The sequence below is a fragment of the Passer domesticus genome, chromosome 7 (assembly GCF_036417665.1).
Source record: "Passer domesticus isolate bPasDom1 chromosome 7, bPasDom1.hap1, whole genome shotgun sequence".
NCBI classification, from domain to species: Eukaryota; Metazoa; Chordata; class Aves; order Passeriformes; family Passeridae; genus Passer; species Passer domesticus.
This window is the reverse complement of record NC_087480.1, coordinates 47,777,722-47,803,655: the sequence shown is the minus strand read 5'-3', so window position 1 is coordinate 47,803,655 and position 25,934 is coordinate 47,777,722. Positions and strand designations below refer to the sequence as shown.

At 42.4% G+C, this 25,934-nt stretch overlaps 2 protein-coding genes across 10 annotated transcripts in view; one reads left to right on the top strand and one right to left on the bottom strand.

Annotated features, from left to right (window-relative positions):
* Positions 1-304: 304 nt before the first annotated feature.
* Positions 305-15,802, top strand: LMO4 (LIM domain only 4). Its single transcript, XM_064428371.1, has 5 exons — positions 305-1,083; positions 3,265-3,503; positions 10,276-10,372; positions 10,730-10,885; positions 15,045-15,802. The coding sequence occupies exons 2-5, from the start codon at positions 3,268-3,270 to the stop codon at positions 15,051-15,053; spliced, it is 498 nt and encodes a 165-aa protein (XP_064284441.1). The 5' UTR covers positions 305-1,083; positions 3,265-3,267; the 3' UTR covers positions 15,054-15,802.
* LOC135305114 (uncharacterized) overlaps positions 13,427-25,934 on the bottom strand; it is a 494,456-nt gene continuing 481,948 nt past the window's right edge. For all 9 annotated transcript variants that reach the window (XR_010366400.1, XR_010366401.1, XR_010366402.1 and 6 more), the window contains 4 exons: positions 24,308-24,640; positions 22,297-22,521; positions 19,510-19,656; positions 13,427-19,233 (listed from right to left, as the gene is read on the bottom strand). The gene's annotated coding sequence lies outside the window, so the exon portion shown is untranslated. The remainder of the gene's footprint in view (positions 19,234-19,509; positions 19,657-22,296; positions 22,522-24,307; positions 24,641-25,934) is intronic.

Below are 25,934 nucleotides of genomic sequence, written 5' to 3'. Positions count from 1 at the left end.
CTCCCCCGGCACGGCAGGGCCGCGGTGGCGGGGGAAGCGCCCAGCGGCCGGGAAAGGCTCCGACGGACATCGCTCCCCGGGCGGAGCGGGCGTGCCCTCGGGGACAGCCGGGATGACCCCTCGCCGCCAAGTTTCTCAACTGGTGGCCGGGAGCTGGCGGGCGGGGCGAGGCGGGACGGACGGTGCCCTCACAGCCGCGCGCCTCCCCTCAGCGCCCGGGCGGACGGCGCGGCCAGCGCTGCCCACCTGACTCCCTCCTTCCTCTCTCCATTCCCCTCCTCCTCCTCCTCGCCCCCTCCCTTCCTCTCTCTCTCTCTTTTTTTTCTTTTTTTTTTTCCTCCCCTCTCACTCATTCCTTTGTCTTCCCGGGGATTGGCAGGTTTTATTATTCCGCCTGAACAAGCCGGGGGCGGATTGGCTGCGGCGGGCTGACGAGGGCGCCGAGCCGGAGTGTAGTTGGGATTCTGCTCTGTCAGTAACACATGTGTGAGGGCAGCGGGCACACGCGCACCGTGCGGGCACACACGCACTTGCAGCCTCACGCTTAGACGGGCACAAGGGCCGCCCCCCGCGCCCCGCCAGCGCCGCCGCCGCCGCAGGATCCCGGCAGCAGCTCCGCGCCCGGCCCCGCTCAAACTCGCCGGCTCCCGCCCGCTCCGCTGAGGCGCTCCGGCGGGCCGCGGCCGGCCAGCTCCGCGCCGCGGGAGGCTCGGGAGCCGCCGCAGCCCGGAGAGGGGGCGGAGGTGGGGGAGCGGGGGGGAAGCGGCACAAAGTGAAGCCACATTGCCAAACTTGCCCGGCGATTGCAGCATCGAGCGGCGGCGGCGCCCTGCGTGTGCGGCTCAGCGGCGGGGACCGAGCTCTGCAGCTCCCCTCCCGGGAAGCGGGAGCTGGAGGAAGGACCCGGGCAGACGCCTCTCATAGCAATATCTATATTTTTCCAGCCTGGGCTGCCCCTTGCCGGGCGGGGGGCTCCCTCCAGCCGACGAGAGGGCGAGCGCTGCGCTTATTTCTTTGCAAGAAGATCTCTTCAGGCACCCCGAGCGGCGCTCCCCGGCCTTTTGCAATATAGAGGGGAAGCAGGTAAGAAGTGCCGGTCGCTCCCCGTGTCTCGCGGCGTTCGTGCGCGCGGACCCCGGGCATTGTCGCGGCCCCGTACAAAGCCCGGCGGCGGCCGCCGCTGGAGCGCCTTGCCTTACCCCCCTTCCCAGCTGCCGCCGGGAAAGGGCTCTGCCTGCCTCGGCTGTGAATGGAGGGGACGGGGGGGTGGGTGGGGGGAGGCTGGGGCACCCGCTTCCCCTGTAGTAAACACTGTTCTGAAACAGTGGCAGAAAAGATCAAAGTGAGCTCTGTATTTCTCTCCTCTCCGGTTCCCTTCCTGCCCCACACACAGTCTTTTGTTTCAATCCAGGAGAAAATCGGTGAATCACCTAATTAAAACCAAGACATGAATTAAGCATCCATTTTTGTACTACAAATTTCCAGCTCTCCGCTTGTCCCTCCCTCGGTCTCCATTAAAAAAGCGCCAGAGACGCTGTTAAAAGGGGGGTATTTTGCCTCTAGCTTCTAGCTCTGCTTTCTATTTCACTGACTCCTATCCCAGGACCAAAATTGCTTGGCTCTGTAATTACTAGAGTAAGCCTATTTAAGTTAAAAGCTTTCCCCCCCCAACTCTAAATGAAACTTGATGAGGGCCCGTCCTTAGTTATCAAGGGAGTCACTTTCTGGTCAGTCCTCTTGATTCATCTTTTTAGATTTAATCAGCATTAAGGTATTGCTTGTCCTTAAGAGCTTTAGCTTAATGGGGTTACTGGATGGTTTTCTCAGTGTAACGTTTCCCATTTTATATTTATACATATTTGTCTTCGACAAAGACAGGTTAAGGTGGTGGCATGGAGCCTTTTTCTTTCTTTTAAGAAATACGAAGTGATTTAAAGCGTAGGAAAACGGTTTAAAGACTCGGAGCAGGAAATGCAGATTCATTAGGCTGTAGCTGGAAACTGTAACAAAAGGCAATTCCTTGAACAAATGCATCAGAAATCAATTTACATAAAGGTACACGATGCGTTCGGATAAATGCAATGCTAATGGCTTTTAGAGTGGTTTTCTTTCCAAAGTCTCGGGGTTTTTGTTACAGCTTAATTGGTGCAGTTCTCCTGGTTTATTGTGCGGTCACTGGACATACCTCCAGGTACTCTTTCTGAGGAAATGTGTGTTTAAATCGGCCTCAGTTCTCCTCCTGCAGCCGAGTTGGGCCAGTGTCAGGAAAAGTTCGTCCTCGCTGCTCTGGACGTATCAGTCTGAAGGTCCTTAGCAGATAGCCAGATGCCTCGGCATGAGCACATACGGCTTACAAAGGACAAAGACAAAACATGCTGCTTAATTGGCAGTAAATAACTTGATCTTTTTATAGTATAAGTGACTAGAGGAACACCGGGAGTTTATTGGACCCTGGATTGAAGGCAACAAATTAATCGGTTTAGAGTAAGCTTTATGAATTGATTCCTATATTATCTCTCGGGTGTCCTGCTTGCATAAAGCATTTATTAGAAAGTGAAAAATGCCCTTAGTAGCAGTTTCGGGGGCGGCCAGAGTAACCGCAGCCGGAGCGATGCACTTCATTACTCTACTGCTTTCCTAGGGTCGGTAAACTTTTTTTTTTCCTTTTTTTTTTTTAAGTAACAAAGCTTTAGCATTTAAACTGCTGATCAAGGGCAGATTAGCGAGACAAAAGTTGAGTATGTTTGTGTAGGAAGTTAACAGGCGTCCTAAAGTTCAATGATCTATTATTCGGGCCAGTGTCCTCAATCTGGAGTGTTTTCTCGGAGTGTTTTAGTTCTCCAAAATAAAACTACAGAAAATAAAATCCCAAGGCCTCGAGGGCCGGTCCGGAGCCCCTCGTTACCGCCCCGAGCTGCGGAGCCTCTCCTAGACTGAAAAACCAGTTTCACAACTTTTTTTTTTCCCCCTCCACTCTTCACACACTTTTTTTTTCATAAGCAAAACAAACCCCGGGACTGTTCCTGACTTGTGAGCTGCAGCTGCACAAGCCCGGAGCGGGGGGGCTGCGGGTTGCGCTCGCTCTGCCCCCCGCGCCCGCCGCTCCCCGCCAGCTGCGCGGCCCTGCCCGCAGCCCTGCCCCACGGCCCTGCCCTGCCCCACGGCCCTGCCCCACGGCCCTGCCCTGCCCCGCAGTCCTGCCCCTGCCCCGCAGGGCCCGGCCCGGCCCGGCGCTGACCCGCCCCCGCCCCTCTCTCCGCGCAGGCCATGGTGAACCCCGGCGGCAGCGCGCAGCCGCCCCCGGTCACGGCGGGCTCCCTCTCCTGGAAGAGGTGCGCCGGCTGCGGGGGGAAGATCGCCGACCGCTTCCTGCTCTACGCCATGGACAGCTACTGGCACAGCCGCTGCCTCAAGTGCTCCTGCTGCCAGGCCCAGCTGGGGGACATCGGCACCTCCTGCTACACCAAGAGCGGGATGATTCTCTGCAGAAACGACTACATCAGGTGAGGCCACGGCCAGGCTGGTGAGGACAGCTTTCCCCTTTTCCTTCTGCCTTTTTCTCCATTTTTCTCTTCCCCCCCCTCCCTTTATTTCTCGTGGTGGGTGTCTGCAGGGCAGAGGGGTGGGCTGGCTCAGGATGGCTCCTTCCTGAGGAGGGAGAGACGTGCGGGTGCGGATGTTAGCGCCTAGCCCAGGGCGAGTTGCGACTGCCAAGTGGAGGAAAGAGTTGGGGGGGAGCTGAACGACGACTGTAACTTTAAAGTGGTTTGTCAGCATAAAACAAGTCCTAACTAAAAATAAACAGCAATCAGAGAGGCTAAATTAATCTGCTTTGTTGTAGTGTTGAAGGAGAAGTGTGCATATCTGAACAGTAAATGTTAAAATCGTAGGGCTTAAATAAGGCTGTGGCAGAGGTGCTAAATAATGAAATGCCTGCCTTTAGTATCTGATTAATTATGATATTTACATAAGCACCTTTAAACTCCTTTGAGTGGAAACAGAATGACTCATTCTCTGTTCTCCTTGTGAAAGAGCTGATTAACCATCAGTTGGAGGGCCATGGACTCTACTTATAGCAAAAAAACAGTGGTATGATGTTTGTCTCAGCATTGTTACAGAGAAGCTTTGAACCAATATTTCTCTTAACTTCCAGTGTAGACAATTCAGGAGATAGCAGAGGAGGAATATGCTCTTGCCCTTTATTTCTTATCTCTTCCTCTTTTGAAGCTGTTTGCTTTAAATGCCACAGATTTGGGTAGGGGGAACTAAGCCTCGCTAATCTCGCATCTGTTGGGGTACAGTAAGATTATGCAGAGTGTCCCTTCCAACAAGTTTCCAATATAATTAATAGAATTCATGAGGTCAGGTGCCCGTACGATCTTTTCAGGTGAACTCAAGCTACTTAAACTCATTAATTTAAAAGGAGGCATTTTGAAGGATTACACATTTAATTTGAGTAAATGGTTTGATAGACTGATGCACATGAATGCTTCAAGGAGGTGTTCTGTTTCAACATTCAGTAATTAAAAAAAACAACAAAAAAGCCCCATACCTTCCCAGCATCACAGAAACGCTTAGTTAAAACAAATTGTGTTCTGTTTAAATGCTTCTGGCTTCTCATTAATAGTAAATGTCAAGAGTTAACCCAGGATTTCCCTTCTTTCTGATGGCCAAGAAGTGCCGCTTTTTTTTTTTCCTTTCTGAAGGAAAAAAAACCCTACCAAAAGCAGCCATCAAATGTTACAAGTTTGATTATGTTGTAAAACTTAGGTTTGAGACGATGCGGATTGTGCATGGGACCTCCGTAGTTGAAAGGATGGAGTTAAGATTTGGTCACTCTGATAGTGGAGTCTGTGACCTGGTACATGGCCGTGGCTTCGTGTAGTGAAGTACATGAAACAGGTCCTGTGCTAGGTCTGAGGAATCCTTAGCTTTGCTAGTTTCAGAGGTCTTTTTAGAGAGAAATGCTAAAAAATCAGCACATTGTGGGTGCACAGTGGTGCTTTTTGGTCATCATCCTAAGCAACAAGCCTAAGTTTGGCAGAATAGTGATTAAATAGAGCAGAACAGTGTTAGGGAAAGAGTCTTGTTTGAAGTGGAAAAATTGACACTACTGTTAAGATGCACTGAATAGTAGAGATTCATCACTCGACCAACACCATCAAACAAACCCTCATGTCTGATTGCTACTAATTAAAAAGAGAAGATGCGTCCACTGTGTCCCAGAGGCAAGTTCAGGCAAGCTTATCACAGTCCTCTGGTTTTGTGTTGCCAAAAATTAATACTCGTTTATTTTAATGTAGGCAATTATGAATAGGATGCTTTATCAGATGAGGGGTTTCAATTGATCTCCTTGTCCTGTCGCCTGACTTCTCTTTAGATCTGTGTAATTTGACTTGCAAAAATAACTCTGACAGATGCTTGCTGAAACTTGAACTGGACACTGTACACTCAAGGTGGGGTAGGATGGCCTGGCACTGCCAGGGCTGAGTAACTTGGAGCTTTCCCACTGGAAATGGACTTCGCAGGCTTTGTCGTGGGTCAGGCTGGCATGAGCGAAGCCCTCGCCCTTGTCGTGTTTGAAATGGTTACATTTGGTTGTGGCGGCAATGCCGCTCTGACAGCGAGTCTCAGCTTCCCCTCAACCATCCTTGTCCCCTCCTGGTTTTCCGGCGGGCTTCGGTGGTGGCGCATTCCCTTCGCCAGGCAGGAGCCGCGGGCGCAGTTCTCAGCCGGGGATGCGGGGCGCTGGACATGACTGGCAAAATGGGAAAGAGGATTGATGGGCCCGGCAGGCGCCAGGTGAAAGGGACTTGACTTCTTCGGGCCAAGACCACAGGGCCGTTCATTAATGAGCCTTTTAGCTGTCTCAGACTGTATGTGGGGTTTTTTGTTGTTGCTTAAACAACACAACATTCCCCTTTCCCTCCCTCTCTCCCCCCAAAACCCGAAAACAAATTGGCCGTAGAGCTACAGCTGCAGCTTTCAGTGAAGGCCAAGGTTCCTGGGAAAAGAGGGAGGTGAAAACCCCGCTCCGTTCCCCTCCCTCCCCACTGAGCAACGCGCTCAGGGAGAGGAGTGGAGCGCAGCCCTCCCAACCTTGAGATGCCAGATAAAGCAGCAGCGTGGCAGCGAATCCGCACAATTAAAAGCTTTAATTAGTGTCTCCTCCATTTTCTCTTAGTTCTGATGGGTTTTATCTAATGAGATCTGGTCGCTGGCTTAGATCTGCTCGGAATGACGTGTCCGAAATGAATGAGAGCCGCGTCGCAAACAAAACATTTAATTAACAAAATTGGCCTCTAAGAGAGAGCAGGGAGTGGTGGGGAAGGGGGAGAGGGGAAGGCTGCCCGGGCGCCTTTTAAAGGGGCAGCGCCCGGCGCCCTCCCCGGGCGGCCGCTCCGCGCAGCGCGGCGGGGGCGCAGCCCCGGGCGGGGGCGGCCGGGCCCGGCCGCGCCGCAGCGAGCCCGCTCCGGGGAGGGGGCCGCCGGGCAGCCAGTTCATTTCCCTGGTAATCAGCGGCAAGCTGCTATATTCAGGGAATGCTGTCCCTTTAATTGAACAGGCTAGGTAATTAAATGGCACTTTTCCAATAGGACGTGCTAGGTAAATCTAATAGTTGGTTATTTAATATCACTTTGAAGTCTGCCCACTCAAGCACAATGACAGCACAGGAGCATGTGAACTATTAGCTAGGAAAAAAAAAAAAAAAAACAGGATCTCAAAAATTAATTAAATCGCATGCAATTTAGGGGGAACGTTTATCTTGATTTGTCATAACAGAATTAATTCAAGGCCTCCAATTCACTTGGGGGCAGATCTGTTACTCTGAATTAACCAAGCGTAATTTGGCTGGTTTTTTTTTTCCCTTTTTTTTTTTTCTTCCTCTTCTCTAATGCAGCACTTGCCATTATGCACAGCCCCCCTTTTAAGTATCAATAGCTTCTGGTGCTTTTAAGGTGCTTGGTCTCTAGTTATTCTGAAGTACCTTTAATGGACTTGGCTTCAGGCATAATTTCTGTGTTGCCTTTCTTTGTTACATTTAATATAGCTGGTGCAGAATTTAGATTAAATGTGGGCAATGTACAAAAACACTGATTTTTTCTGGATCACTAGGTCTGGATGTGCATTTCTCTTTGCTAGGGCTTGGATATATGTATGTGGACACAAATGTGCACCATGTCGTGTAAGAATCAGAGTGCTTAAATCTGTCGCCACGATTTTGGAAACCTTACTTTGTTCGTACAAGTTGCTAGAGACATGTCTCTGCTGATGCTGAATTTTGAGCAGCAAGATGGGAAACTGGGTTGAGAAGATTTCTTGCTGTTTTCGTTCCCACTCTCCTACAGAAAGTTCTGAAAAAAAAAACACCAGCAAGAAAAAATAGAAGCCTTTGGGGGTACGGGGAATGCTGTTTTGGAACCACACAGTAGTTAATTTAAGGTGGCTCAGTAAAATGCTGCTAAGTGTAGAAGAGCTGCCTTGTCCGTAAAGGGAACCTCTTGATGTTTGTGATTGATTGCATTGCCCAAATGTTGAAATATTAATGACCTTCTTGGACTGAGGACCCAAAGAGGAAACTGAAACCAATTCTGTCATCACAATTAAAGAGTCCCCTGGCTTTAATTAGCCTGACCTGGGGTATCTCTACCCATTGCTGCAGTTAAAGAGAAAAGAGCCCATTAAAGTCCAGTCTGAGACCGATAGCTACTTAATTGAGCACCTAAAGCCTCAAGCCTTTTAAATCAAATACTGTCCTGGACAGTCCCCCTGGTTAGATAATTAGCTCTCCAGCTTCCCAGAAACCATGCAAAACAACTTTTTCAGTAAAGAATAGTTAATGTGGAAGACTTCCTTTGCTGGTAAGAAGAAATAACATTTTTTTAAAAGATAAAACTTCTTCCTGTTAATGGCATTAGAGAACAAAACCATTCATAACAGTAGATGTGGAAAAATAAGTTTAATTTTGTTGGTAAATAATAATAAGCAGTGGAAAGATGTTCTGAGTTTGTAAGTAATTTTTATGAATTTTAGCAGAAGATTCAGATGAAGTGGCTTCCCAAAGTAGTGTTGTTCTGGGAACACGCCTGGGGAAAACTTAGGATGTGTGGAAAGCCTCGGGATTAGTTTGACTCCATTTATTAGAATTCACAGACATTCGAGGTGTGGGACCACTCTAGTTCAGAGAGAATAGTATAACGAATGCTTAATGAAGACAAGCAGAGCAATGAGATCAGCATTCCGAAAGCTGTGTTTTCAGTTGGGTGCTGCAGTTGTACAGGGGGAAGAGGGGGGTTGTGAGAGACAACTCACCACATTCAGATTCTGCTGGACAACTGACATCGTCTGTCCATCTTTGCCCTTCTACCCAGCAGTGCCCTTGCTGCCACTGCCTTACTCTGGATTGTTGGATCTTTGCTCTGGAAGTGCAGCAGCGCCTTTCTGCCTCCTCTCACAGCCGTTCCCCGAGCACTGTCTCTAGTGCCAACTTCATTCCTAGGAATGATGAAGGAAGAAAAATGCATATTGCAATGCTTTGGAAGTAATCTTGGCATGTCATGTAACTATTCTGAACTGGTCCTGGTTTGGAAGATGCCCTAGCAGTGGACCTTTAGTTTCCTGACAGTTTAGTCCCTTTGGCGGGGAGGTCCTGGCAATGTATTAGTTCAGCTTTCCCTTTGTAACCGCTGTGATTCTGCAAGAACGTGTCAATGTGTCGTGGATCTCAGACTAATTAGTTTTGAAATGGAGTTTTGATTGAACTCTTCAAATCGATGCTGCTGCAAAATTTGTTTCTCAGCTTCCTATTAAAAGCCATCTTAAGGGGCAGTTTTACTACTCTCTCTGTCGTTCAGTCGATACATTTAATAACAACTTACAGGCTATTTTCAATAAAGTGGCGACAGCAAATTAGTAGTTTGAACATGACAAGCCTCCTCTGCAAGCTCAGATTCTGAAAATTCAAAGCAATTATTTTTATACAGAGGCACACTGCAATCATTCAGATTACGGGTATTCTGTTGTAATGTGTGTCCTAGGTTGACACAAACAGAATTTTATGACTTTATTTGGACAGGAAGGAGATGCAAATATTAATATTTATTATGACACCAATACGCTAATTTGTAAATCCTATTGCTGTGTTTTACATCGTACAGAAAAGTGGGTCTGTGACCCTGCCAGCTAGTTCAATTCCCTTTTTTACTGCAAAATGAATTGTGGTAGTCTTTATAAATATTTGTGTCTATTAGAGACTCGCGCAAAAGCAAATAAAGGTTTTTCTAATTCTAGCTAAGGCAGCCTGTAAAAGTAGAACTCAATAATCATTACTGTATTATATTTTGAATCGATGCGTTGTGCCTTTAAATGGATTTGAAGAATTATGTATATATTTTTCTTCACCACTCTTCTGCCTATTCCCCCCTCCCCCCACTGCGTGTGCCCCCCCCCAATGGCAGATGTTGTGGTCTCATTTGATTGCATAGGAAAACTGCAGTGATACAGCAAACACCCAGAGAGATATGATGACAAATGGGTCCAGATCCCGGTAAATTACTTTCTGCTCAAATCGAAATTTCATTCAGTTTGTTGCTAGCAGAGATGAAGTAATCTAAATTGTGGACTCAGGAGCAGATAGAGGGAAGTTGGAGCAAGCATTTCATTATCAAGAGAGAGAGAAGGTTAGGATGAAAGAGATGAGCAGAGGCAAATCTAAAGTGTTGACACCATGATTGAAAAGGTTAACCCATACACATTATATATCAACCTGGATAGCAGAGAGTTTCTAATGGAAACTCTGCACTGATGGAGGTTTACTGGAGTTTCAATACACTGAGCATGATGTCTTCTTAGATATACAATCAAATCCTCTTAACCCTTTTGATGACTCATATCTCAAGATATGATTAAAGTACAAAAGAGTTCTTCATATAATTTCAAGGACACAATGCATTTAAACTCCAGTCATGAATTGTATCTTTTTTTTTTATGATGAACCCAGTAATCTGATAAAATGTGTGTAGTACAGAATTGTTTGTGTTTCTAGAGGTGTAAGTCAATATTTCTGATTAAATCCTGTGTAACCACATCCAAGGTAAGGTGAAGCTACCAGTTGTTACACAAAAATAAACTTTTTCATATTATGAAACATAAGCAAGTTGGAAGACGGGGGTCAGAAGTCTAAAATAGTTGTGTAATAAACCGTGGCAGTGATGTGCAAAAATGCCTAAAGCCTTCTGTGTATTAAATTATTCATGATCATCACCTCTGTTTCAGGTTATTTGGAAATAGTGGTGCTTGCAGTGCCTGTGGACAGTCCATTCCTGCTAGCGAGCTGGTCATGAGGGCACAGGGCAATGTCTATCATCTTAAGGTGAGGGCTTTTTTCTGTGTACTTTCGTTTTTAGCAGCTGATTAGTATTGCCATGCCTCTTTAGAGTAAAACCTGCATCTGCTTATGAATGAAATGCAAAATAATAACTGGAAGAAGGAGTACCTGTTATAAAGCTTTGCTCAGTGCGTAGCTTTGTTCCCTCATAATGGGTAAAACTCTGCTTGAGTTATGTACTGCACAGTCCCAACAGGTAAGACTAATGCCATATTTGGAGATACTAGAAACCAAGCAGCTCCATATCTCAGCTGCACTTGCAGTCTCTGAAGTGTAATTTTCAAACCTGCAGCATACTTAATTTGTGCTGTAGTTTCACGTGCTGTCTCCTTCCTTTCCCAGTGTTTTACATGCTCTACCTGCCGGAATCGCCTGGTCCCCGGAGATCGGTTTCACTACATCAATGGCAGTTTATTTTGTGAACATGATAGACCTACAGCTCTCATCAATGGCCATTTGAATTCACTTCAGAGTAATCCACTACTGCCAGACCAGAAGGTGAATACTCCACAATTACTAATAAGCTTTCTTAGAGCTAAATGAAGATCAATTTCTTTTCATTCTAATAGTGGACATTCCCTGCCCCTGCAAAGAGACCTTTAAGTAGCTGAACTTACCTTAAGTTATTTAGGCACAGGGTTTGGGGAGAAAATAGTAACCTTTTAAATATGACTTACAGGGTGAGCGAGTTTATTTTGGTTTGGGCACGTGCATCTGTACAGGTGTTGAACTCCTTTTGTACAAAGCAAAATGGAGAGCATACATTAATACAAACTTCTAAGAAAGAGAAGTATCTTATAATCTTGAAATTAAGGGCTACAAGAGAGCAGGTTTCTGAGGGAGGCAAATTAGAGCCTTTAATATGGAAATAAATGCCTTGTGAAGAGAAGGTTCCTGGACTAAACTAATATATTTTATTTTAATATTAAAATTTTAGTTGAGGAAGGATGCTGGGGTACTCTTTCAGAAGTATTTTCTTGCCTGTTTTATGTGTCGTAACTCAGATTTTAAAACCAAAGTGCTGTTTACGTACCATTCTGTAACACTGATATCTCAGCTAGAGATTGTGGATCTCTGTGGTTGATAGTTTTGGTTTCTAGCTAAATGAGAAAATGATGATTGCACAGATCGTAGAGTGAAGAAGGGAAAAAAAAAATTCTGATCAACAGTTGCCTTGTAACTCTGAAACTAGATAGTTTTAGATGTATTTTAATCTTCTTAATCAGTCCTAAAGCTATGCAAGTGAGTGCATTTTGATAACTGCTGTGCCTAATTTGTAACAATTACTGTCAACCTTGAGTTAAGAGACTGTTCATTCCACCCTGGTCCAGAAAAGAGTGGATGTATGACTCTTGCACATAATTTTATTCACATCATATTTCATACTGATTATGTATTGATGACATTGATTCATTTACTCTTTACAGCGCCACTTGCATGGATATTAAATCTTATTGACCACAGATGAATTTTAATTTCAGATTGGTGATAGATTTTTCCATCAGCTCTGATAGTATATTTGACTTTTTCATCATTAACCCAGGCAATCACACAGCACTGAGTTATTGCAATGAAACAAAAAGTGCACACTTCAGTTGGTAATTCTTTATAGATTTACAATAGGAACTTCATTAATGTCTGTAAGGATCACAAAAAATAACATTTATCTGCAAGTAGGAATTCAGAAGATTAAAAAAAAATCTGGGACAAATGCTAGACTGATCTATTCTGTAGTGTGCAGTGTATTTTGTAGTGCTTTTAGTCAGTGGAGAAATATATCTGAGAAAACAGAAACTGTTCTTTATTTTACTTTTTTTTTTCGTTGTGTTTCTGCATTTCAATATCTGTGTTTGCTTTTTTTTTGTGCATAAATTTACTGATTAATTTTAAATATTCTTTCCAGTCTTATACAGTGAATGTAATTACATCAAAATAAAGCATGGACCTTTTTTATTTACTTAATTTGTCAATTGAGGTGATGAGAGAATTGAGTACAAAAATGCTACATAGTTAGGCAGAACAAAGATAATTAAGATTGGAAGAGAATGTGTAGCCTCTTCTCAAGGAAGTACAAATACAGTTAAAGATTCATAGATTTATACTGTTGTGAATTTTAATGAAACAAATCTGTAATATAGACTAGCTAGCAGTGATTCTGTTAAATGAATATTTATAGGTATCCCATTTCAAAATATAGGTAAAACCATTCATCTTTATACACTGCAGTAAAAGGTTTACCATTCTGAGAGTGGTTTATCCACTTGTCTTCTACGAATGTAAAGTTTAATGTAACTTCAAATAGGTGTCTAAATTGTCATTTAGTTTTATCAGTTTCTTTCTCTGCCTTAGCAAAACATAAAAATGATTTAGCTGCAATAAAAGCAGCAGACATGATGAGGAACAGAGAACATGGCTGAGAGAGCTCAAAGGGGACGGGGCTGGCAGGGCTGGTGGCTGGAGCTGCCTGGTGGGGCTGAGGGCAGGAGTGGTGGCAGCAGGGTTTGGTCACTCTGTCACTGGCTGGCAGTGGCACTGCTGCACCAGAGCGAGGCACCTGAGCAGCTGGTGGGAGAAGGTTGAGGGGACACAAGTTTGAGGGGTTTTTTATTTACAATACAATATCTCTGGAAATTGTTCTACCTTCTGCTGTTTTTCAAAGGGAATTGCAGAGCACCGTAATGCCAGAAAAGAAACACAATTACAGAAATAAGTTGATAATTCATGTATTTGTCAGGTTTCTGAAACTTTGGAAGCTACAGGGGCTGTTGCTAAGAGAGTTGTATTTTATAATATATTTATATATTTTTTTTATATTTTATTTTTTTAATAGTTTTTTATTTTGCCTTTTTGACAGTCTAAAAATTTTACTATCAGAGATGTTTTACAGGATGCTGCATGTTTTAGGACCACTGATTTAAAATATTCTTCCACTGTAACACAGTTGGCTGTAACAGATACTTTTTATTAAACATTACAGATCAATCATTTTCCACATTATTCTATCACTAGAGATTACAGAGATAGCAGAATATCCACAGGTTTTTTTTGTTTGGTTTTTTTTTTTTTAATTTAACCAAAGAGATTGAGACACTCCCAGCATTAAAACACATTTTTGTTCTGCATATGAAGGTGACAGTGATGAACTTACTCTTGTCTCACTGCAGTTTACAGGTGACCAGTGCAGGCAGGAAAGGTTGCATAGTATAACATGGTTTAAAAACTTGGGTTTGTTTTTTTTAAGGAGACAAATGCAGGGATGTTTGCCATTCCTGCCTTTTGCTTCCCTGAGGCAATTTACACATGTAAATTATAACTTCCCATTACTTGCCCTATAGTTTAAAAAAACCCCTGTTTTCTCTAAACTCAGTACTGCTTGCCTGCTGAGTGCAAACTTAGTTTGTGATGTCCTGTGTGCCATTTCATTTGAAGGGGCTGTATTGTCAGGAATGCTCTCTGCTTTTTTTGTACTAGTAGTATTCCTGTGGTATTTCTTGTTTGCAACACTATTACCACCTACTGAAAGTGTACATTTTCCACTGGTTGGCAGTGTTCGTAACAAATGTTTGTCTTCAGCTTCTATACTTTTAAATAAAGTATGAGTTACATTACATCTCTTAAAGAAGATCTTAAAAATCTTCTAGTTTACATATCACTCAGCAATTCCCTTGTAGTTACATAATTGGTGTTGTCTGTGTCCATAGTAGAAGATATTTGATGCTCATTTATTAAATATGCTTGCTGGCTGCTCCCTAATCTTTGTTCTGGACAGACAAATTACCTTTCTCACACTGAGCTTCAGCTCTGGGGAATTAAACCTCCAAGCTTCTACTACTTTAATTAGCTTGAAAGTGGGGGGTTGCAGTTACTAATAGACCTCAGGCTTTTAGTAACTTAGAGAAAGGGTGAGAAAAGAACTTCCTGGGAAGCGCAAAATGTCATTTAAAAGCCATAAAAATCTAATATATATTATTTCATTTTGGTAATTGCAAACAGATTGTATTTGAGGACTATGGATGATCATTCCTATTTTATCCATGAAAGTTTAGATTTTTATTGAGTTAGACACTTTTAATTATCACAATTCATTAACACCAGTATGAAAGCACATGTTTGACTTCATATATTAAAATGTTTATGTAACATTAACTAACATACCAGATGAGGAATTTAAATGGGAGGGGGGAATCCTGAAATATCTATATTTAGCTCTTGTGCAATGCAGCATATTAACCAAAGTTGCCTTGGGAGGATATTGGCTGTACTTCATATTTGCTTTACACACTATTTCTTCCAATTACAAGATTATATTACTTGCTTCTTCAAAGGCATGGCATAATGGTTCTCCCCTTTCAAACAGGGCCCAGAAAAGCCACCTTATTCACTGTATGATTTGTTACCAGAAAGTACACATTTCTTGTTGTAGTCTTTTTTTCATGTCTGCTTTCTTTAGTAGTGAAACTGTAAAAAATGTTTTCTTTTTGCTGTTTAAAGTTGAAACGTTAGCGGTATGAATGGACAGTATAGAAAGCCTTAATCAAGTCACAGTTAGAAAGTAGTCTAATAAAAAAGAGATTAGTGAATAGGGAAAAACAAAAGCAGTCATGTTATAGTTTCCTATCTCAAATTTAGCTAAGATACCCATTTTTATTTCTTGCAGGTCTGCTAAAAGGTCAGAGTAATGCAGAATGCGTGCCTTCATCTCAAATTTTGTTCATCACAGATGGATCCCATGTCTCCAAGTAGACAAGTCACCTTTGTAGCTAGCATCAATGCCAGCTCCATACCATTGCACCTTCTTTATTCTTGATTGCCCTTCCCACATTTATTGGTGTATTAAAATGACTGAATATGAACATTAAGGACTCCATGAACCTGGGCTAATGGGAGACTGTAGAGAAAATGAAAAAAGATCCACCGGAGGACATCTTGGGGGGGGCGGGTGGGGAAGATGACTAATGAAGCTAATTAAAAGAAGCATTGAAATCTGCTTTCTACCCTCATTAACAATTAGCAGGGCACTGGCCAGTTTGTACCCTGTGTTTTACCTTAACAACATTCTATTTGCTCTTTGTATATTTAAGTGTTGTAAGGAAATGTGTTTCAATCAAACTGAACATGAGATAAAGATGTGGCTTTTGTGATATTCTATCACAAACACTTTTATTGTATCTCTGTAAAATACAATGTATGTATGCATGTAAGTGTTTTTGTCCTAATGTTGCTACTTCCCATGGCAAAAGAAAAAAGGAAAAAAAAAAGAAAAAAAAAAAAGTCAGGCTCATAGCAGCTACTGTGTAGAAATTTTCACCTACTTCTAATTTGCTGAATGAAGAAAAATCTTTTATTTGTGATATTTTCAGAGACATTTGCTCTAGTATGGTGTATTTAAATAATAAAAAGTAAAACAAAACCGAATATGGGTTTTAGAAGCTTTGCTCTTTTTTTTTTTAATTACATTCAAAGCATTCTGCAACTTAATCTTACGTAGTTCTCACCTTAACTGTCAATTACCTTTAAAAGTAGGTTTTTGGTTTGGATTTTTTCTTTTGTCTTATGCCAAGAAAGGCTCTGGTAAACTACTTGACTATGTTACCTGTGACAAGGATAATGAGTACTACTTCAATTTTTTTTTTTTTTAATGGAGATTCTTAATTCTGGTAACAACAAGTACATTATAATTCCCAGTGCAGTGAATTACAGCACAACAGAGGTACTGTGGTTTCTTTCTTTCCAGTTCCTTCTGTTTTGAGGATGTGCCTGTGTCTCTGAGCATGCAAGCATAAGAGGGTATGAATATACCATAAGAGGTCAAAAAAAATAAAAGCCAATGAAAGGTCTGTACCTCATGCTGGGCACTAGAATTGAGTATTCATGAAAAGGAATACAATAGCTATTCTGATCTGCACAACATAAAGTTGTGTTTGCTGTGGTGAGACTTTAACTTTTCAACACTGATAATCTTAAGGAAAGAAAAACCTGTTTCCTGGGCTGTTTCTGAGAACTAGCTGATCTCAAAATATGATCTGTTTTCTGAAAGCAAACAAACAAAAACCACCTCCCCACAAAGCAGCAGAGCCACCTCTAAGCTTACAAAGGGAACAACTTCATTTTGCGTGTTTTTACCATCAGCTGTTTAGTTGTAGATTTGTGCAGAATACTTTGATAAAAACAAAATCTGACTTTTTCATGTTTTTAGCAAGAATACTAACATGGATCTGTGGCTGTCCACTGTATGCCTTCAGTCAGGAACCTGCAAGCAACGAATCTGCCTTTGCTGCAATTCAAAGCAAATCAATATTAAGAAATACTCTACTTTTATAGGAAACTAATGCATTCATAACACACCATTATTTTGTTTAATTCTGTTTTTTAGAAGGTGTTCAGTGCTCAGCTGCTTGGTTATAGAGTGAGCTTGACTTATTTTTGTTGTGATGCCAATAACACAAAAAGCTGATTTATAGATTTATCTGTATAAACAACCAACAGCAGATATTTTTGTTTCAGGTTCTACTTCATGATATCTAGTACGTTGGAGGGCTGCTGAATTTTTACTTTTAACACGTCAGTGCTTGAGGAAGCCCAGTTTCAGAGGAAACAGCAATGTACAGTATCAGACAGTAAAGACAAAAGACTAGTTGCATAACATATAAAGCACAACATGACTGACACTATGTATGACTTTAATTAAATGCACTTGTGGGTATTTTAAATAAGTTTCTAAGCTTTTTGATCTGGCATTAAAGTCTTCAGAGTCTGTAAATTGTGCTGCTTCAGTATCTTTGAAAAGACACTTGAAGTCATATGAATATAGAATTCAAGTATTAGTGAGACTGTAGACATCTTTTTATATTCTTTCAGTATAAGCACTCAAGGTACAGTATTTAAATCTAACATGTACAGATTTTTGGTTGTCCAATATAACCTAGAAGTGCTAAGAAGATAGCTAATAACTTATAGTAAGAAATGTAGTATAGCATTTAGTGATGTAGAGGTTGAAGTTCATTAACAGCTTTAAATAAACTATTATATGACTCATTTGTAAAGCACAGCTACCTATTTAATAGCTTACTTTAAAAGCATTTCTTAAGTTGCAGACCTATAAGATTACAAATGTCACTCATGTTAGCATAATCCACATGCAAGTGATGAAGCCTTTGCTTTGATGTGCTAAATTGCAGGAGGACTAATGGAGCTATGAATATACAATAGAACATATTTAAGTAGTATTCTTGCTTTAGGTAAAACACTTTCTTGAAACCAGAGGCATTTCACACAATGAAACAGGCTGTAATGGGGACGGTAGGTGTGGGCAGAAGGCTACTGGAAACACTTAGGTTTGTCCTTATGTGAAAAATCACTTCTTTTTTTTTAAGGAGATCTGTGAAGAAAAACACATACTTGTTCACCTTTTATCACATGCATTTGCTGCACTGAGGCTGAAATACACCCTCTGCATTTAGTGCTGCTGAAAAGTCAAATAATCATTCAGTAAGAGCTTCCCTTTCAAAAATGAATGCTATTAAAAAAAGAATCAAAGGAAATATTACTAATCTGAAATCATCCTCATGAACCTGGATAAAATGCACTGTCTATACTGCATCTAAACATCTCAATCATATAAATTGTCACTCTTATTAATGAAACAATTTTGTAAAAAGATTGCCCTCTAAATGGGTTTAATGTTTTTACCTATCCAGCTGTCTAGTTATGAGATTTACGCATCCTGGCAGGCAGTGGGACATTAAGCCTTTCCAAACCAAATTCTTTTTGCAACAAGATACTGTCTTTTCAGTCCTACATGATTTATCTTTAAATATTTTAACAGGTTATGCAGTATCTTATGAAATATAAAATGAGAATGTCTTAACAAAATGAAGCCTATGAAATTAAGTCACATGTTCAGAATATTAACCGCACTGAGTTTGTCTTCCTTTTTCCCTGTTAGTTAACACCAATAAAATTTGCATCACATAACATTAGGGTAAATACTAAAAAACCCCAAAACTCACACAGTGGCAGAGTATGCCTTGTTAGCAAGGCAGTGGAGTCACTGCTCCTGGAGGTGTTTAAGGAAAGACTGGACATGGCACTGAGTGCTGCAGTCTGGTTGACACGGTGGTGTTCAGTTTAACTCTATGATCTCAGAGGTCTTTTCCAGCCTGATTCTGTGATTTCAAAATATCGTTTCAATTTAAACCTTTAATCAAAGGATTTTGCTGATAGGTGTATGTGAAGAGTGCAGCTTTTTGCAAGTATCTATTCTGAACAGCTCTATTAAAATATAAAATCAAATTGAGATTAGGAAATGTATACATTTTTTCAGGTGTTACATTTAATCAGTGTGAACTTGTGTTTTGGGTTTGATGGCACTGCCTGAGACTTCTGTACGTGGAGTACCAGATAACCCTCCTTGCTGCTTGCTACGGTTACTACCAGGTGTGTGCGTGTTGTCAGTCCAGCTAAGCCACACACAAGCTTACTGCAATTAAATAGCAATTTGTTTCTATGAAACTGCAATTAAAGTATTACTGATCAGCCATTTTAGATTGGCAGTGCTGTGACTGCATGTTACAGAGAGGAGCTCTCGATTCCTTTCTGCAGTTGGAGAGGCGAGTATCAGTGAGGTGTAGCACGCTCACCTCTGTCCCTTGTCAAGCTGGAAGTATGAGTCCTTGGTGGAGTGCTCTGATCTCATCACCAGCACGCTGAGAGCGATGACAAGTCAGGGCTCATCTCTGTAAGTTGAACTTGCAGCTTACAGGACCTGAAGTTATTGCTGTTTCTGTTCCTGTATAAGCAGGGATGTGTACGCTTCCTACGGGGATGTTTTCAGCTCCAGATTGATTCTGTTGAGAATGGACAGCAAGTTGTGGGCCCCGAGCCAATAACGTTCTGCAGGTCCTGACTTGTTAGAGCTGTGTAAACAGGGCTACTATAGCTCCTTAATCATAACTGATAAAAGACTAGAAGAAAGCAATCAATTACCTTATAGGTTTGGTTTGTTTTGTTTTGTTTTGTTGTTTTTTTTTTTTTTTTAATAAAAAGCAAAAGTTTATCTGACACTGTGATTATTTTCACGCTCATACAAGGGATGAGAGATTAAAGCAATCCGATGGGTTTACCTGTGTGCACCTGGGGTTTGCTGGCAACTACATGCTTGTGATATTCTGGGGAAGCCACAATGCTCCTGCCCCTAGGCCTTGCAGAACCCACCAGCCACTGCCTGGAGTCCCTGAACAAGCTTCTATCATTCCTGGTTGACTTGAAATCTGAAATGTAAATTTTGGGTGCAAATTAAAAACTTGTTTGTAAGAACTCAGAGAGGAATTAACTTTGTAGTGGTAATTTTGTTTTTTAATTATCACCATATTTTAACAAAGTCTGAGACATGTTAACTTTAGTTCCTGCATTTTTGTGGAGTAGAGGCTGTAGACATCCTGGTTCCTCTGCCAGAGGGGATGACATCACACCTGTGGCATGCATGAGATAAGCATTGCTTCATTTAGGCACAGGTTCTTGGCTCTGAGAGATGTTCCTTGTGGGGGTGAAGGCTGGGGTCCTGCAGTGTGACCCATGGGGTGGGTGATTGCTGCTGGGGAAACTGCTGCAGGTTTGCTGGTCATGTGGCACATGGATAACAAATGTCACCTGAGCAGCTCTTGGCTCCTGGCAAATGGCAGGTAAAATGCCTGTGCTTAAACCTAAAAGTGAAAATGGCCCAGCTGACAGTAATTCATTCACCCTGGTAGAGCGGTCTTATGTCTGAGCCCAAGGCCTGAAAAGAGCCCTGTTTACTGGAGACAGACGCTGCTGTGTTGAGGAATTTTTTTTCCTTCCTCTGTGGGTATTTTTTAATGAGTTCTGTTGTTGTGTTTCTTTTCACAGTACTTCTAGCATTAAGCTTACAGAAATGTTTTTGGTGTGCAGGAGGCTGCACACTTCAGAGAGGGAGGCATAGCAGGTATGGGGATAGTTGGGGGTTGCTCACCAGAGGCTTTTTTTACCCCACTCACCTGTAGCTCGCCCACTGAAGGAGGGCAGTATTGAGGAAGGCTCTGAGGGGGCTCAGGCTCCTGAAGGACCAGAAAAGGGCCTCAGCTTTCAAACAGCACCCCAGAAAGGCTGGACGTTTTTAATAGGTGCTAACTTTCAGCAAATGTAAGCTGAAAATTCTCTCATATTCATTGTCATAATGGAGACCTTGTAGACTGTTTTGCTGTTTTGTTCTCATGTGTAATATCGCTCTTACATTTTTGTGATAATTTTATCTTCCTAAATCAGTTCTCTGTTATATTATTCACCTGAGCTTACAAATGCTAAAGCTTGAATTTTTTTTTAATTATCAAAATGTTTAAAAAATATGTTTTGCTTTTTAGAATTGTTTTTGCTATTGTGTATTTACCTTTAAAAAACCAAAATCAAAACAAAATCCCTCAGCAATTTTGTTGAAACAGTCCTACAAACTGTAGCATTAAGACCAAAATTAGGCCTGAGACATGCCTGCCCCAAAATAATTTTTTTTTGAGAGAGTATAGTGGAGATAAAAGGACATTTTGAAAGAAGTTGTTCTTCCTGGTTGGGTGCTGGCCCCAGTGAAGCTGCCTGTGAGGAGGCACAGCGAGATGGGCAGCATGAAAGGAGCCCCCACAGACAGAGACTGCCCCGCCACCTTTCCCAGCACTGGTGACAGGTCCCCTCTGGTGCCCATCGTGTCCTTTGCTTTTAGTGGTGGCTGCTGAGCAAGCCAAAGTTCTCCCTGCGCAGTCAGATTCCTCTGCAGCTAAACCAGATGATGTTTCTTTCTCACATTGTTGGAATATGCTGTTAATTACATTTTGAAATATCCATATATTTTTCCTCTTAGGGGATCTTATGAGCAAGGTTCTCGCTAACAACTTCTGTGGTTCACCATAACCTCTCAGAATAATCATTGCTTCCATTGAACCTATGCCAGTTGTTTTGTTAAACTAAGTTGAGAGAACGGGGCCTATATTAATTCTCGAAAGGCAAGAGATTGCCCTGTGATTTGGGGAAATCTTGATTGCTTACAGTATGAATAAATGAACAAGGCAGATATTAACTTTACACCTGACTTCAATTTCTTTGAGCAGTGAAGAAATGTCCAGTAGGAGGGTAAAAATCCAGCTAAAACTCATAAGCCAGCCATTAATAGGCTAACTTTATTGTGCTGTAAAATCTTCAGCAGCTTATAGAAAACAAAGGGGCAATGAATGCAGTATTTGTCTTTTATTCTTAGGAAAAAACGTTAAGATCAAACAGTCCCTAAAAGACTGAGCTGATATGCATCCCACTTACATATTTTTGGATAACGTCTGATATTCATTCCACTGATGTATTTGATAGGTAATTACATCAGCCATATCGAGATGCTGATACCAAATAGTGCAAGACTTCAGTGTTTTGCCATAAAGCTTATACCCCTTGTTACTGAGCTCCCATTGCACTTGAGATCTGCAGCAATCATTTGAAAGCTGTAGTTGGTATTTTTGTGCTTATGCCACATTTAAAAATTATTATTCTTGCTTCATCAGTTAGTCTTTTTAGCTGACTTGAAAAAAAAGCATATTGCAAATGAGCTACTATTCTTATTTGTTGTTTTAAGAAGGGTAAGCACTGAAGTATTCAAATGGAACAGATTATACCTTTAATTACATCCAAACAGGATGCTGAGCTGATTTTTCTATTTTCCGTTTAATTGCTATAGTTCAAAAAGATATTGCAAATTTGTAGATGAATTATTTAAGCATAGCCTTCTGGCCTCTGTGTTTACGGGAGAGACCAAACGGGGCGGGGGGGGGAAAGAAAACAGAATTTAAAGGGAAAAATTACCACTTCCTTCTTTAAGAAAAAAGCTTGAATAAAACATCTTGGGGGAAGATTTTTTTTACCTGGAGAGATATTTTATGCTTCATGGGAGCATCTTCATTCTCCATGGGATTTGTTTGTATCCCACCAACCACAGCGGGTGCCTGGCTCCTGAGGGCCCCCCTGTCTCATGCCTTGGGTACAGAAGTGCTGCTTCTTCTCCAACCTGCTCCTTGGTGACTGTGCTGCTTCACAGATGCAATCCCAACCAGCCACCCTTTTCACGGATGTGCTCGATCTCTGTTCTCCTACGTACAAAATGAGAATAATGAAAGCAAGCACAATTCATCAGTTCTTAAACTAAATATATTTCCATTTTCTTTGCATGTGCATGTGTATATATCATTCACTGTAAAGATTTTGAATATGTGCAATGACATTACAGCCAGTGATAAATCCTACTCACTTACTATATGTGTTATTTGCTGCAACATTAAACTCAGTAAGAATTTTATATGTAACTTATACCAAAACTAAATATATTGTGAAATTCATGCACAGCTGTAAACAAGTACATCACTCCCTGCTTCAACACAGTTGAAGGTGGCAGCTTGTGTGGCAATTCTTTTGTAAACAACTGTACACATTCCAAAGAATAAGTCAGTTAATTACATTTTTAATGATGTTTTTAGAAAAGAATATTCTTGGTGGGGGGGGAAACCCCCAACTCATAAACCAACAAGAAAAGTAAACCTAAAGCTTGTACTTTACAAAGAAATGCTGTCAGTGAAAAACTGGACTCTGCTGGGCGCAGGTCTTTTGCTCCCCCCACGTTATTTTTTTCTTGTGCTGAACTTGCCTGCGTAAAGTACTTTTTTATAGCTCTACTGTGAATTCAAAGAAAGATGACACTGGCACAATCTATTCAAGTTTTTTGGTGGATTATCTCATTTCATTATTTTCAATGCTACTAAGTATGTGCTACCCACTTAGAGAGCTGATGTGGTGCATAGCAAAGCTCAAGATGTCCTCTTAAACACACAAAGCTCATGCAAGGCCGTGACACAAGTAGGTTTTAAACTTCAGCAGTGTTGGCAGCTCTGAAGGGCTGATACAATACAGCCTTGCTGACACGTCACAGGTTACAGGGAGAGATTGAGGAAGAAACTGAGCTAACCAGAGTAAGACTAGGACACAACTTTTATTGATGGAGTTCAGGGGAAAGAGGCACCGGGGGCAGCTGTATTAATCCCATAATAACTTGAAATATAATCAGTACATTGCTGCAGGGATGGCTAGGAAGGCAGGGAGGTGGAGGTGTCAGGGTTTAAGTTCACAGGCATTCCCAGTTCATTAAAAAGTGAATCAATCAGAAAAACAGGCTGGCTTTTCAAAGGGCTGGCACTTGTGAAGGGGCTCTGGACGTCGGGAGGAACACAGATGGTGAGCCCGGCCTCGTGCAGGGGCTGCTGGAGCTCACCAGCCATTCATTTGAGGAGACGGCTCTGTTCTACCCTGCTCAAACCAGTAAAATGTGTTATAATGTGCTAGGGGAGATTCTGGCTGCATTCTGAGAACCTAAAAGCTAGGCAGTGTTGGTGCTCTGGGCCATATTAAGGTGATGCTGATAGATGTTTATAAAGGGAAAAAAGTTTTGTTTTATAATTTCTAGAGTGGTGGTTTAACCAGCAGGCAAATGGGCAGAAGGAGTCTGCCTACAGGACCCCTCTTTGTAAGCAGCTGGTATAGTAATTAGCTCATTACTATTAATTTTTGCCATCCCTGGACTGATCAATGATGTATTTAAAAAAAAAGTGGAATCTGTGTATCTGGATCTGGCATTTCCTACATCCTTTTGATGAAGCTGGTGTACGTACACAGACCAGAGAACATCCTTAGAGAATGAGCTTACTCACACCCACAGGCACTTGAAGGTTTAGGACAGAATGCCCTATATTTAAATAGGACTCATGACTTTTTAATTACTGCACAGTGCAACAGGGCTCAGTGAGAACACATGGTTGTCCAAACTGGTGTGCTGTGATTGCTCACCACTGGTATGAGAGTGCATTTAATCAGTGATCTGTAGCTCACCTGAGATTCAGCACCCACCACAGGCACAGGTAGGAACACTGACAGACAGTATTTCCACAGGAACCTCAGTCCTGTGTTGGGAAGATGGTATAAAAGAAGCTCTGTCCTATGGATGAGTGGTGCAGGTTGAAGAACATCCATGTTAGAAGGCAGCAGTGTCACTGGGACCTGATAGCTCCTTAGAGGGAAGCACATCCTTCTGTGGACATCTTTGCTGGAATGTGAGCCCGTATCTTCCTCTGTATCTGCCCTCTTTCATGGATCCTGCCATGCTTGCAATGGGCCAGGGACTGACCTCAGGTTAATTAATAGTTCCACTGATTGCTGGAGGAGCTGTGGAGAAGGGCAAAGACATACTTGTCAGTGTTACAGTTAAGACAGGCAGGCTCTTTTTTTGACATTTCCTTTTAAATAATTTTTGCTAAGATGTTTATAACAACATGAACAACTCAACAAACCTATTATTCAGCAAATATTCACAGCAAATATTTGGCAGGTGCATATTTTAATCCTACCTTCCCACCTTCACTGTACATTACTTTGGACTAGCAAAAGACTTCCTTGGATATGATTAGCCATAGCACAAACCTCTCCATATCTCTACAATGTGGTTTAAAGCACAAGACAGGCTGATTCCACACCTCTTTTCTTGCATTCATAGGTCTTTCCAAGCACTATCCTGAGCCACAGCCTAAGGCCAGTGAGTAGAAAACCTACCTGCTGGTTTAATTTTATTTTCTTGTTTAGTGTCAGTTTCAAGCCTTCCAAAAATGGTAATTTTTCTAAATGTTAATTTCCTCTTCCAGTCTCCTTTATCCCAATGCCTGGCTCAGCCTTGCTCTGAGGACTCACGTTCAAACGGATTCAGCTGGAATGCTAACGTGGCTGGGAGCTGGCACTCATGCAGGGCTTGGGGCAGCTCATAGTGACCTGACCTGTTTTTACTGAATCAGTTCCAGTTCAGCAGAAGTGGGTCAGACTACCTTCAGCCATGTCAATCCAGAGCTTCACAAGAACTTGCCACTTTGGCAAAGTGGAAATTAATTCAGATGAAGAACAACCTCAGAAAAGCAGAGATGTCACTGGCATCTGGTTGACACCATAAACACCCCCAGCTATAAAAACTGTAGATCCTCCATGCTCTCAGCACTGTTTTGTTGGCGGGGCGGGGCTGGGAGGAAGTGCTGGAGGAAGGGCAGGGCAGTGCAGCTCACCCCCACACTGGGGCTCCTCAGTGTCCTGGCCAGCGAGGAGGAGCACACCCAGCACTGGCAAGGAGGACTCATCCTCTGGTCTCCAGGCAGGGGTTCACACCACCCCATCTCCTGGAAACCTACCGAGGATGACATAAAGATATGCACCCTGCCATGCCATGATGGTGAATCTCCTGATTGTACACGGGTCCCTTATTCCTCTCGGGACAGATCCATCCCACACTAGCCCTGACCTGGGAACGCCCTCAAGCATTTGTTGTGAGCAGGCTGCAGCTCCAAGGACTGCACTGGACCAGAGGCAGGCTCTGCTCTGGGGACGTGGCTCTGCATTCGCCTCACTGGTGGAGAAGGAAAGCCTTAGCTCCAAGGAGGACTGTGGTCCCAAGACTGGAATAGACCATTTGACAGAGGCC